Source organism: Alosa sapidissima, chromosome 1 (genome assembly GCF_018492685.1).
Source record: "Alosa sapidissima isolate fAloSap1 chromosome 1, fAloSap1.pri, whole genome shotgun sequence".
NCBI classification, from domain to species: Eukaryota; Metazoa; Chordata; class Actinopteri; order Clupeiformes; family Clupeidae; genus Alosa; species Alosa sapidissima.
The window spans coordinates 43,168,378-43,182,063 of record NC_055957.1 but is presented as its reverse complement, the minus strand read 5'-3'; the positions used below and the strand labels follow the sequence as shown (position 1 = coordinate 43,182,063).

At 43.2% G+C, this 13,686-nt stretch overlaps 1 protein-coding gene across 1 annotated transcript; it reads right to left on the bottom strand.

The window, feature by feature from the left end:
• Positions 1 to 2,475: 2,475 nt before the first annotated feature.
• fndc7a (fibronectin type III domain containing 7a) lies at positions 2,476 to 12,445 on the bottom strand. Its single transcript, XM_042095922.1, has 14 exons — positions 12,311 to 12,445; positions 11,982 to 12,000; positions 11,621 to 11,875; positions 11,262 to 11,522; positions 10,385 to 10,642; positions 9,493 to 9,747; positions 8,960 to 9,214; positions 8,294 to 8,551; positions 7,436 to 7,690; positions 5,759 to 6,013; positions 5,229 to 5,489; positions 4,900 to 4,929; positions 4,725 to 4,767; positions 2,476 to 3,132 (listed from the first exon to the last, which is right to left on the bottom strand). Exons 1-13 carry the CDS (start codon positions 12,368 to 12,370, stop codon positions 4,736 to 4,738), a joined length of 2,454 nt encoding a protein of 817 aa, XP_041951856.1. The 5' UTR covers positions 12,371 to 12,445; the 3' UTR covers positions 2,476 to 3,132; positions 4,725 to 4,735.
• Positions 12,446 to 13,686: the final 1,241 nt, after the last annotated feature.

Below are 13,686 nucleotides of genomic sequence, written 5' to 3'. Positions count from 1 at the left end.
GGGTTATGCCTGTTGGCTTTCCAGTGTATTGCCGTTGTTTACATCCAAAGGTAAGGTCCCAATAGGAAAGTAATTCTGGAACCTTTTTAACAGCAACACAGGTAATCTAGTGATGGTCTGGCCAATCAGAGTGCTGCAGAGAAGAATGAGGACAGGTGGAATCCCAGTGCCTGTGGCTGTGAGATAGAATGAACATATGAAGGAAAAGGAGGAGGGTTGGTGACCGTGGTGGTGGTGGTGGTGGTGGTGGTGTGTGGTGTGTGTGTGTGTGTGGCTGGGTGGGGGAGGTCTGGTGGATGCTCAGACCAAGGGCTTAGCAGTTAGGACACCTCTGGCAACAGCTCTTCTGGGAAGAGAACAACAGTGATGTGAGGAGGAGGCATAGGCTGGAAGGGTAAGGTCTAGTCCTTACCACAGGATGGGTTTGCAGGATGCAATTCTTAGCTCAGAGGGTTACATTTCAGAATGATTTCCTGACATGACATGGAAAAATCCATAGCCAAGCCAAACACTGTATAATATAAGGGACAGATTTATAATTGGATACATCATATTGAGGAAATTAATATACAAGCAAGCGCCAGAAACTGGACAGAGACTGATACTGAAATATGAGATGGTAAAACAGCACCAGAAGTTTCCAGAAGCAATATGAAAGTCCTGGAACAGGAAGGTATCTGAAGAATATCTCTAGGCATGTATTCACTGACCAGAATACTTCCCATAAAGTGCTTATGCTGCCACATCCTGAAAAGGCACCTAGACACTAACTTTCTGTCTCCCTGACCCTCTTGAGATACATGAAGTGCTATATTGGTTCAATTCAAACAGCATAATGATGAGTTATATAATAGCTTATACAGAGTTTTTAGCATGTTGTAATATTAGAGTTGATAACATGGTCACGCTTTCCCACTCATTATCTAAGTATTTCCGTCTCCCTGTCTCCCTCCCCTCTGTCTCCAAAGGAGGTTTATTACGGTAATGTACTAATAAATGCACTCTCCAGCGTTAAAATAGTCAAATACAAAGAAATTATTTAATGTCATTATATAATGATGCATAACCCACAGCAAAAAAAGAGAATGTTTAGAATGTTTTCAACCGTTCAAGACAATAACAGATTACAATATTGTCTGCGGCTTGCAGACGTCTAGGAGATGCAGGAAAATGAATATTCCACTACAATTGAGGACCTGACACTCAAGGTAATCCAAGCACTCTCACACCCAGTAACTTAAAATGGGACTGAGAGTTTATGAAGACTGGTGTCATCTATATGTTTTTTGTGACTGCTTTTTGCATCCTTTCTACTTTTTTCAAGACACCAAACATCCTTCCTCTTCCTTGTAAGAAGTGACTCATCCTCTTTTAACAATTGCCTTGGCCCATCTCTCCCGCACTGTATCAGAGATCCATTCACTATATACAATTGGCTTGGGGCAATTTGGGTATTTCTATTTTACTGTTATTGATTAATTCATTCTTTTCATCTTTGAAAATGTTTGTCATTTGTAGACACTTTAAAAATAATTTTACTGTGAATACAATGGGGGGGGGGGGGGGGGGGTTAATCAATGTGTGTTACAACAAGATTTATTTGGTTTACTTGATCCACATATCTATTTTTATCCACCTTGCAACTTCCATTGTCTCACTTATTCTCGGTTATGTAAGCAAACGTTAGATGAAGGTGATGAGATGAGCAGTAATTTGAAAAGAATGTGAGAAGACATCATCATATACAATACGTCCTAACCACACTCCGCCTTTTGCTCACTCTGTCTCTTTGCACCCCCCCCCCCCCCTCCTCACACACACACCCCTACACACTCACACACTTCTCTAACTTTGCTTTCCCCTCCCTTCGTCTGTTGGTGTTTGTCTTAAAGCTATAAATATGATACGTTGTCAACTCTGAAAGACAAGTGTCAGATAGCAGATCCAGAGGAGCCATTACCACTCCAGAAGTTTCAGGCTACAGATTCCTCATTCCTCACCCACTATGTTGTACAGAAACCTGTTTATCTGCTGTCCTTGTAAAAAGTCCCCTTATAGCTGTACATATTAATGCAAAAGTTGCTAAGTAATGTAAGATTGTGTTTTATTGAGATCAGACAATGGACCAGGGTCCCAGCAGTCAACATACACATAAAGCAATTCAATCTGTTTTTATCATGTGTGTCTGGAGGCACGTGACACTGAAGTAGCAGTGGCTGGTGTGCAGGGTGGTTTAATTTCACTAACCTACTTTCAGGACCTCAGTAAACATCCAAGACACCTCATAAATCATCCTGAGGAGGTTTCACTTAAATAAATCTTTTGTTGTGCATTTATAATGGATTTATTCTAAAAACCAATTCTTCTACAGATGTAGGACAGAGTTTATGTTTCAAAGTTACATAGGACTTAAATTTAAAGTTAGTCAGACATAAAAGCAAAGTAGCCTATATGCAAGACCATAGGTTCATCCAGGAAGAGCAGCAGAACAGAGACAAAGACACTATTAACCAGTTAGATGGAACAAGCTCCAATTTATAAGCGAGATCTACAGTTACAATAATGGGCCAAAAAAAAAACAACAGGAAATAAATGAAACTTTCAGGCCAGGGTTAGGGTTTGGTTGACAAGTACTCAATTAACAGACACATTAAAAGCAACACAATGTAGCTCTTTTACTATAAAATAATGGCTTCAAAGTCATTTTGATAATACACAGACTTATAATAGCCTGAATGGCAGCTTTCAATACCAATGCGCACCCAGAATTCCTGGTATTGCATGTGTAGCTTCCTGGTTCCAACTGGAAGCATGACCCTTTTGTTCAATTCCCGATGTATTGAGCACTCTCTTAGCGCTACATGTACTGTATACCAATGTTGAAATTGATGAATAGAGGAGTTCCTATATTGTATTATTTCAAAATAAGTCTTTACCGAAACTGAAATGTAGATTCCAATCGATATTTACAGCACAAGGGTATCAACTAGTATTGCCAATCCTTAGCCAACATTTCATTTGAGAGAGCACAAGTGCTAGAGAGACTCCAAAGGACTAACTAAGAACGGGAAAGATATCATTCAATTCCATCATCATGAATGGACTGGTTCCTCATCCATAGGTCCAGGGTTTCTAAAACAAAATCAAAACAAGTGTTACTAACTCACAAACAGAAACTTTATAATTGAATCAAAATACAGAGGATGTCTATTATGAAAAGGCTGCTAGCCTGTAGAAGTTTCGCCATTCACACGTTTTCAAATGAATTCACACAAATAGTTTTTCTAGTCTGGCAAAGAGCAATGTAATGGCCCAACTCGAGGGGCGGCAACAAGTATGCATTTAAAAATCTCACTGTACGCAATTGGATAACACAGACCATGTTTACTTTGGACTTTGACGCAATGGGATAACACTACGACCAATGTGTACTGTCCCCCAATGTTGCAGCGCTGTCTTCATCATCAATTCCTTTGTGCTCTTGCGAGAACTCTGGATTTCCAGGGTATAGTTTTTCCACATCTGCTTCAAAATCTTGAACAAAAGCTGATTTATTCTGTCTGGTAAAAGAACTCATTTTGAAAGTGAGAGTCACGTCTAGTGCACATTATATCTTCCTGTCAAACAACAATATCCCAGGAGCTCACAGGTTGCAGTGGATGACTCCCAGGGGATGCGTTTAATCTCAGGTCAGGTTCCTCATTCATTATCATGCAGAAACCAGGTGCCATTTTACTGTTGCCGAGAATGCAAGCTTAGCCATTATTTGCGTAATGACTGGTAATTGTAAAGGTCGGTGTTGCCCTTTACTCATCCCCTTATCCCACCTTCCAGAACCTTCTGGAGGCTTTTTTCCCTTGTGAAACCTATGTTTTAAAGCACTGTTCACTAATATGACAGGCTGATGATCTCATGAGAGATGTGTTCCCATTGTCGTAAAAACAATAAAAAAAAGATGCTATCATATCATACAAACGCATATGTAATATGTGCTGAAGTTGTGGGATTGGTGAGGGATTGGTATGTAAGGCATTCTTTCATCTATATTGACCAGTCATCGTTGTAGGACCTACTATTTCCCAACCTCAGCACATGCTCAGCACACAGCAAAATTTCTTCAGCTCATAGACCTGCCACTCACATGTGTGTGTCACACTTGTTAAAAAAAACTGTGTCATGCTGTCATTGTCCTTTAGTCACATTCAGAAGCTATGTATGCATGACCTACAGTATAGACTCCATGAGCTTTATTCCCATGTGCACCCCGCATCCCAACCTGCTCATCCACCTGCGTATTCATTAAGACGCTCTGTATGAGGATGCCGTTTTATTGTTGCTGATGCTATACAGAAAGACGTAATTTCTCATTCGTATGTGATGATACTGTTCTGTTCACAAAAGAGGCCAGTAATGCAACCCTCGCCGTAGTGATTTACTTAAGGACGACCATGGAGACACCTCAAGTTTATGTCTATGTCTGAGGTCGCCGTTTTGTCTCTGTCTTAACTTTCTCTCTTAGCATTCTCCAAAAGTATACATGAACGGTGCTGTCAGTCACCTAGAGTGTTTAAGGTAAATGCAGTTAAACATTCACCAAACCTAAGATCCATTTTTTTTACACATATTGAAAAAATATTAAATGTTTCTAAACTTACCCCTAATCATCTAATTGCTATTTTTATCTAAAGCATTTTACAGTACAGGTAGGGCTATAGGGTACTCACTTCGGCTTTGGTTAGTCAACACTCCTCTTTCCACGATAGATCACTGCAAAAAAAGAGAAATGTACACAACAGTGATACAGTACAAAAGGAGCAACTCCACAATACTTGTATTGTAATTTTATATGATTAGTTTCTTTAGGCTCAAGTCCAGACGTTTATCTTGGTCAATACCTACCCATTCCCAGAGTATTTCCAGAGCATGACACTGAAAAGAAAAAGATCATAAAGCATAAAAAATATGTAGTGACACAACATATGGATGCTGTATTTCTTTGTACTGTAAATATATGTGTACATTTGTAAAGTAAAAGATTTCATGTCAGTTTCCATTTTTGATAGCCAAATGAATCCCTCTTGATTCAAACATTCTAACCGTCAAACTGCAAGAAAATTAGACAGTTCTCCTCTGCTCCTTCTACCTGCCACACCTGTATTCAACATTTAGAATCTGCAATGTTCTGCCAACTCCACCAAGTGAAACCCCAACCCCATGACCTCCCCCACCTGAGTACATCCTCCTGGGACAGAAGGTGATTTTGGTGCCGTCCTGGGCCAGGGGTGCCACCACCACCGTGTACACCTCCCCGCAGACGATCTCGGACACGTCGCAGTAGTTGGAGCCCATAGGTGGGGTGCAGGTGTAGTTGGAGCTGGTGCCGTACAGGTCAGCCAGGTGGTTGTGCAGGCTGTCAGACGAACGCCAGTACACCCGCAGCGTGTTGTTGGCCATGCGGTACAGCTTCACACTTGAGGGGCAACACGCACCTGGGACACAAACAAACAACATGTATCATCATACCATCATACATAGACTATAGTCTTAATGGACAATCATACATTCAGTTGCAACCACAGAGAAAATGATTAACTCCCTGGATCTGGTCTTGTTTTTAATTATCATTTTATAATGAATGAACAAATGAACGAACAAACAGACAAATAAACAAATGAACAAACAAATGAATGAATGGATGGATGAATGAACTGGTGTAGGTAGCTTTCGCTTTCCAACATGGCTTCCCTTGTGCCCTTACTGGAGGAGAAGCCGAGGTAGCTGCACTCTCTCTTGTGTCCGGTCTTGCTGATGGCCTCCAGGGTGACGGTGTAGTTGGTGCCGCAGGTGATGCATCCCATGGTGCAGTGCATGTCCATGGTGTGGCACTTGGCCTGTCCTTTGGGCGAGGTGAGAGAGGTGACGTAGGAGCGAGCCCCTGTCGCTGCTGACCACGACACCTGGGTCATTGCCTGGGTTACCTGCTCCACGGTCAGGCTCTTAGGACAACAGGGCTCTGCAGATGGGGAGACACAGATACAGACAGGAAAACATAGATGAAGAGAGAAATGCATTCTGGTATAAACACTGGAACAGATAGATGAATAGGTAGATAGATGTAATATACTCAGATAATACTCAGGTAATCTGAGTGGCATGTGTATGGTATGTTTGTGTGTGTGTGTGTGTGTGTGTGTGCTCCAACATCCAATGAAAATGATGTGCACTTGCAGTAAACATTTCCTTCTTTTGGTAACACTTTACCTGGATAGTTCACCCACAGACTACAGATGCTCAAATTATCAACAAATTTGTTGACACTGTTAACTAACATTTATGGTTCAGGTTAGGACTCAGATTTGGTTTACGCGATGCCCAGTTGTTGTTCAATTACAATTTTAGACACTGAACTTGAATCATAACAGATAATCTGTTAAGTCTCTGTGGGTGGGCTAACCAAGTAAATCCTTTTTTAACTCTCCTACAGGAAAGTGAAATGCACACCCTATGGTATGGCTAAAGGAAACCCAGTAACGCTTGATGTGGCACTCACAGAAGTTGTTTGGTTACTTGGCCTTCAACCTTGACTCAACACTGTTCACGACTCTGACACACGTTCTATACATCTGGCTAGTCACACGTCTGTGCCACGTTCTCATTGTCCTTGGCGTAAATGATCTGTACATTAGTAATACATTAGAGGTGGAACCTCGACTCCTGCCTCAGTTGATCTATGCACTGTTGCTATTGTTGCTTATTCACTAGAGACAGGTTCAGTTTCTTGCTGTATGCCATGCAATGTGATCCTTTATCTACATTATTATTGCACTTTCCGTGAATTTAGAAAAGAGGCTACAGCTATTTAGGCCTGCAGAGATTATACAGTATTAATGTCAGAGAGGCAGCATTACAGTACATTTATTGTTATGCTGACATCAAGCTATACCTGTGGCTCCTGTGTGTTTGTTGTTTGCACATGTTTGTATGTGCTTGTTAGCCTAGAAATCTAGTCTAGCAACTCTCCCTTGGCTTGTGAGCTTGAAAAATGTAACTTCTATCAGGCCAATCAAATCGTGTATAGTCGTTAGGCGGGCTTAACATAATGATTGATGGCAGAGTTGCAACGGTTTGTCTTGAATTCCCTGCTACTTGAAAACAAATAAGATAATGTTGCTGTTGGCGAACAGTGTGACACGAGTTAAGCTTTAATTAAGTTGGCAAAAGTTTGAACTAGCCAACTAGCTCCGCTGGTGGGAAATGCATAATGGGACTCATAGCGCTGTCCTATTGCATGCAGAGAGAATTTGAAAGACAACCGATTATCCCGCCCCTCGGACTGAGCACTGCGAACGGTGAGTGCCCAGACCCTACATTTTAATATGGGTCTGGCTCGTCAGGCCATGTGCTTGTGTATGTGTGTGTGTGTTTGTGACCCTACCTGTCTCTAGGGTGTGTGAGTAGCTGGGAAGACTGCGTCCGGCCGTGGTTCTGGCATAGGCGCTGAGCTCGTAGGTGGCACCACAGGGCAGGCCGGTGATCTCGCAGGCCGTGCCAGTCGAGTGGCAGCTGAACGAGTCGGTGCGGCCCACCGCGCTCACCGTGTAGTTGGCCTCGGTGTTGGCCGCGCTCCACTGGACCAGCACGCCCGACTCAGACGTCTGGGTGATGTTGAGGATCTCTGGAGCACAGGGGGCTGGGGGAAGACGGTTGGACGGGAGCTGTTAATGTCATGGTGATACATGGAGATGGGAACTTTGACGTGTAAATGTGTTTTTGAGAACCCACCTCATATGGAATGTCTGTGTGTATGTGTGTGTGTGTGAGTGGAAGTACACTCTTTCTACGCACGTTCTGTGTGGATGTGCGATGGATCTGTCTCTGTGTGTGCGTCGGTTTGTGCGGTTGTGTTACCTGCCTCCTATGGCATGTGTATGCGAGCCTAATACCCAATGAAAATGTTGTGCATTTGCTGCAAATGTGCTGTCAGAGGTTCTGACCGCAGTACAGCGAAGGCAGTATCAGGCAGTAGTATCAGGCAGTAGTTCTCCACATTAGAGCTGCAGTTCTGGTAGGTCGGTTTGTGTGGTTGTGTTACCTGCCTCCTATGGCATGTGTATGCGAGCCTAACACCCAATGAAAATGTTGTGCATTTGCATCAAACATTTTCTTGTTTCAACTTCTTTGTACACACATTCTGTCTGTCTGTGTGATTGTACTACCTGCCTTAAAGTTTTGTTTATAGTCATCTCTGCCTGTGTGTGTGTGTGCACAGTACAGGTGTGCGTGCAGGTGTTACCTGTCTCTTGCGTATGAGCTCTGCATGTGTTGTTGCAGCCTCTGATCTCGCTGCAGGGTCTGACCACCACACTGTACCGGCTGTTGCAGCTCAGGTCAGAGAGAGCGCACACTGGCGCTGTGTCGTTGCAGTGGATCACGTCTCTCTGGTCAGCCGCAATGGTCTCGTAAAGCTCCGCCCCGCGCACTGCCGACCATGTGATGTCCAGTGTCTCCGTGGAAACCAGTGACACAGTCACATCCTCTGGACAGCAAGGGACTAGACCACAGAAGGAGAGAGGAAGAGAAGGAGAGAAAAATGAGAGAAAGCATTTTAGAAAATAGTTCACAGAATAGTTAAGCGATTATGGCCTGGTCTGCTTTGAACCAACACAAAACAAGATTTGGAGGGTCTCTGGAGCATCTTTGGTGCCTTTATTCTCTGCATTATCTGTCAAATTTGTTTTCGCAGGCAGTATTTCTCCTGTGTTGAAAAACTTGCTCAACATTTACACTAATGTTGACATTAGGATCTTGATTGATTCTGTCATGTCAGACTAAATTGGTGCCATGTGGATTGTTATTCCCTGGTACTGTACAGTATGTTGAAGGTGCATGTAGTATATGACTATAATAATGTACAATGTGTTGTGTTGGATTGAACAGTGCTGATTCCTGCAGTTCCTACTTGTGGTGTAGTTCAGCACGGGGCCGGGCAGGCTGGGGCCGGCCTGGTTATAGGCGAAGACGGTGGGGAAGAAGGTGAAGCCGCAGAGGCAGCGGAAATGGCACACGGTGTCCGTGGTGTTGCAGCGCTCCTCCGAGCCGTCGTCGCGCTTCACGTAGGCAATGTAGAAGTCGGCGAAGTCCACGTCGCCCCACATGACGGAGCACATGCCGGCCTCCGCCTCCTCCACCCACACAGACTCAGGTGGACATGGGACTGAAGAGGGAGACATGGGACAGGTGGAAATGCGACTCATTAGCATGTTGGTCATACAGCTGTGGAGGCGGATGGTTCACATACTGTACATATTATGCACAGAATGTGTGTGTGTGTGTGTGTGTGTTTGTGTGTGTGTGTGTGTGTGTGTGTGTTTTGTGTGTGTGTGTGTGTGTGTGTGTCCAATAATGACACATTGTAAAGACATTCCTGAAACAACATATAACAGCACATGTTCACATAAACTACCTACAGCTGTGGCATTGTGGGATACGTACAGGTGATGAACTCCTCAGGCTGGGATGGGGAGCTGGGCCCGGCCTGGTTATGGGCGGTCACCGTGACCGAGAGGTTCTGACCGCAGTACAGCGACGTTATCAGGCAGTAGTTCTCCACGTTAGAGCTACAGTTCTGGTAGGTCGAGGTGTTGGCCAGGTAGACATCTGCTCCGCGCACCTCAGACCAGGACACGGCCATGCCCAGAGTCCGGCCCGGGGTCAGAGACACCGCCACCTCCAGTGGACTTGTGGGCCCTGAGGGGAATTGGATTTAGAAAGAAATAGATGTGGAACAGCGGGTGGTTTTCTTTGTTTGTCTGTTTTATGCTCCTTTAGGTGTCATGTTTCTCTTATCCAGCGTTATTTAGTAGATTATCAAAGCGCTAACCTCAGCTCATTCAGCCAGGCTCCATTCAGATCAGACTCTGTCAGAATCTGTTTGGTTCTGTTTCTAATCTGATCAAGTTTCCACTTAAAGTTGAAGATTATTTCACTCTAGTCTGTTCCAGTCACTAGGGATGCACCGATACATTGGCCAACATCGGAATCAGCCAATATTGGCCTTGTTGGCTGCCTTTATCTGGCATTTAGCGATGGATGGGGCTGATGATTATCTGTTATGTTGAATCAATTTTGCCCCCAAAAATATTGGTATCGGCATCAATTATCGGGCAAATTGTTATTTTATATATGGGCATCGATATGGTCCCAGAATTTCACAATCGGTGCATCCCTACCAATCACTGTGTAATTACACTGTGGTGAGTTTGGTGCCCATTCAGATTTCTGATCTGATCAAGGTTTCTGCTTCATGCACACATCACTGCATGCGAAATGTAAATGCTGAGTAACTGAGGGGGCTGTGGTGAGTGTTCGGTGTCCACAGTCTTACTTGTGATCTGGCAGATTGTGCGGTCTTCTCCCATGTTCCCATCTGAATCCCAGGCAGTGCCCTTGATGCAGTAGGTGGTGCCAGGCTCCAGGTCGGTGAAGGTGTGGGCGGTGTCTGTGGTGTTAAGTTTGACCCTTGTTTCCGAGCCCTCCATGATGATGCATAGGCTGTAGAGTACAGCGTGCTCCACCGGCTCCCAGCTCACGTGGATGGTGTCGTTGCTGGGAGAGGTGGTGTTCAAGGCAGGACTTTCAACCACTAAGGGGAACCAGACAACAGTTCAGTGGGCTTCAACTGTGCAAGTCTACTACTGGGCCTTTCACTTAAATATGATCCCTGAGAGAATCACACCAACTGAATGTACACTGGATTGGTTGGATTTAATGGGGGGAATACTTGTAATATGTAATATTGATATCATAAAATGAATGATATCAATGTTTGGTTATATATTAAGTAACAATGAAGTCATTGGGTGTGATATGAAATCAATGATCTCAGTCTTGGATTTCATCAAGTCGTCCCTGGGGAAAGGAGACAACCTAGTTCTCAGGGTTTATCTTTCCTTCTTGTATGATGTCCAGAGCACATGCGTGGATACAGTTACTACTGATGGCCTACAAGGCGTTATGCTTCCATGTTACAATGGACATGGAGCATAATACACTTCTTTCATGAGGTCTAAAGTTGCGTACTCTTTATCCTCAAAACAAAGCAGAAGGATTTCCTTTATGTATTATGATTTCAAGTAAAGCAAGGGTAGGTGGAAGACCCAATAAGTTGAACCATAAGTTAAAAGAACTAAAGAAAAAGTAGAGTTGGGATAGGAACATTTCGGAGGATGGAGATAAACATCCTAAATGTAATTCTGATATACCTGTTCTGGTCAAAACTGGCAGAGATGGTTGGCTTCTCCCTCCAGTGTTTACAGACATGACGTTTAGGGAGTAGACGGTGTAGGGCTGCAGGTTGATCACAGTGCGGTTGGACTTGTTGACTTCAGTTTCAGAGAAGAACTCCCCGTCCAAGGTCTGAGCCCGTAGGATGTAAGAGCTGGCGCCTGAGACCTCCCCGAACTCTACCGTAATGCTGTCGCTCTGTTTAGAGTAGGCCTGGTGGATAGTTGGCACCTCGGGTGCTGCCAGGTACACAAGCACACAATATTTGAGTGCGAAAATAAACAATTTCAAGTTCCAGGGTCAATATGAACGGCCATGTTATTTAAATACAACTCACCTGTGATCTCCTCTGTCACTGCGCTGCTTAGAACGTTGACAGAGTCCATGGCGTCCACGCGCATAGTGTACACGGTGTTCGGCATAAGTGAATTTACTGAGCCCATCACGGTATTGCCACTGAACTGTTTGAAAACTGGCGTGTCGGGAGAATTTTTGGGCGTAGCGGTGACTTTGTAAGAGCTGGCCCCAGAATGTCCAGTCCAACGAACAGTCATACTTTTTGAGGTGACTGTGAACACTGATACAGTTATATCTGGAAGAAGAGCGCACTCTGATTAAATTCTGCTATGGAGAGAGGTCATCTGTGTTAACATATTTCAGCCTTAATGATATTTGAAAAAAAAAAATGTTTAACCTACCATTTTGTGCTGCACATATCTAGACATAAAACAGAAAAAAAATGCTGTTTGTAATCATTCAACTTTTACGTTTCTTATTCTGATTAGACTGATTATGATCTTTTTGTAGCTTACTGTGCTACAACATTTATTTCTAAAATGTTATTTCTAGTTAGGCTACAGTGAGTAGAAAATGTAAGGAGGCTACAGTTCATGCAAATGAGAGCCTATAAGAGAAAAGCGTTCACTATCCATGTAGTTCAGTTTTACGCAGAAGTAGGGGAATGCCTTTCAATAAACATTTTTCTTAAAAGCAATCCTGAAACAGTAGTATCAAATCACATTCTTACCTTGCACAATCCGATACTTAGCAACATGTATTTCAGCAGTCTTAAATATTTCGGACCCATGGCTTAAATTTCTTGACGACTCGCTGCCTTGAGCAAGGAAATTTGCTACTACTGATATTTCTTTCGTCTTCGGTTTGGTGACTTTGGTTTAGCCCTTTTCGTTGTCTTTTCCTTTTTTTTTTTATACCCAACAGGTATTTTATTGTTCAACGAATACCGAATTCCCATATGTGACCCCTCCCTCCGGCGATGATGGAGCGGACCTATCCCCACCCGAGGTGGTTAGCACCTTGTCTGCAGGTGCATAGGCGCCCATAGTGTGTGAGAAAGAAGAACTCGGTCACAAAGCGCTTTGTCTGCAGAACTTCAAAAGCAAACCTAAATTCACTGATAGGTGCAAATATCCCTCATAAATCATTATTGACCATGTTTCCCTATGACTAATATTTTATCCATGTCTTCTGTACCACACACCTAATACTGTTCACTGTCCTGCTGTGTAATACGTTTAGTGTTTTTTTTAATTACCCACCTATAATTGTATCTTGAGAAGTCAAAATTGAGACATTCTTCTTCATTGTTTTTCTTGAAAAAGTAAGACCACCATGAGGTTAACTTGCTCTTTTTCTGCGTTCTCCAATTCATATAGCTTAAATGCTGCTTGAGCTTCATTTACACAGGTGGAGAGAGATGTGTGTGTTTATGTACATGTCTCTCTGTCAGCTGATGTAATTTGGTAAATAAGACAGTTAGGACCAGTTTCCTGTATATGAATGAAGCCCAGCCCTAGACTAAACACAAACTTAAAAGAACGTCTCCATCCAAAAAGGTTTTAGTCTACTAAGCTTAATCAATGTCTGGGAAACTGGCCGTAAAGGTGTAAGTCTGGCACTGTTTAAGCGAGTGCCACAGTTGAGATTCGTATGGGACATTTGGGGATTTGGACGGGCGCACTGTGAGGGTGCTGTGAGAGGCCTTTGTCTGGGAGTGCAGGTTGCAAAAGGCACAGTGTCTCAGGGGGGATATCGGGCTTATATCCATGATCTGTAGCAATAGGATTCAGCTGTATGTGATTATTGTCTGTTCATTAGGCCCAAAGTGAACACATGTAAGCAAAGATAAGCCACAACTTTGATCAGATGCAGGTTTGCCTCATTAGTTACATCATTGAAATATTAATTTAATATTTAGCAATAGCCTACAATGTAAGTGGGCAAATATTGCAGATTCTAGTCAACAAATGTTTACATTGCATTATGAAACTTATCTTGATAAGTACATATTTTGATATCAGTTTGAACATAGATCACTAAGGTCAATAAGGGCTTGGGGTTGACTGTACCTTGACTCCATATCCATATCAGATGGAATTTCTA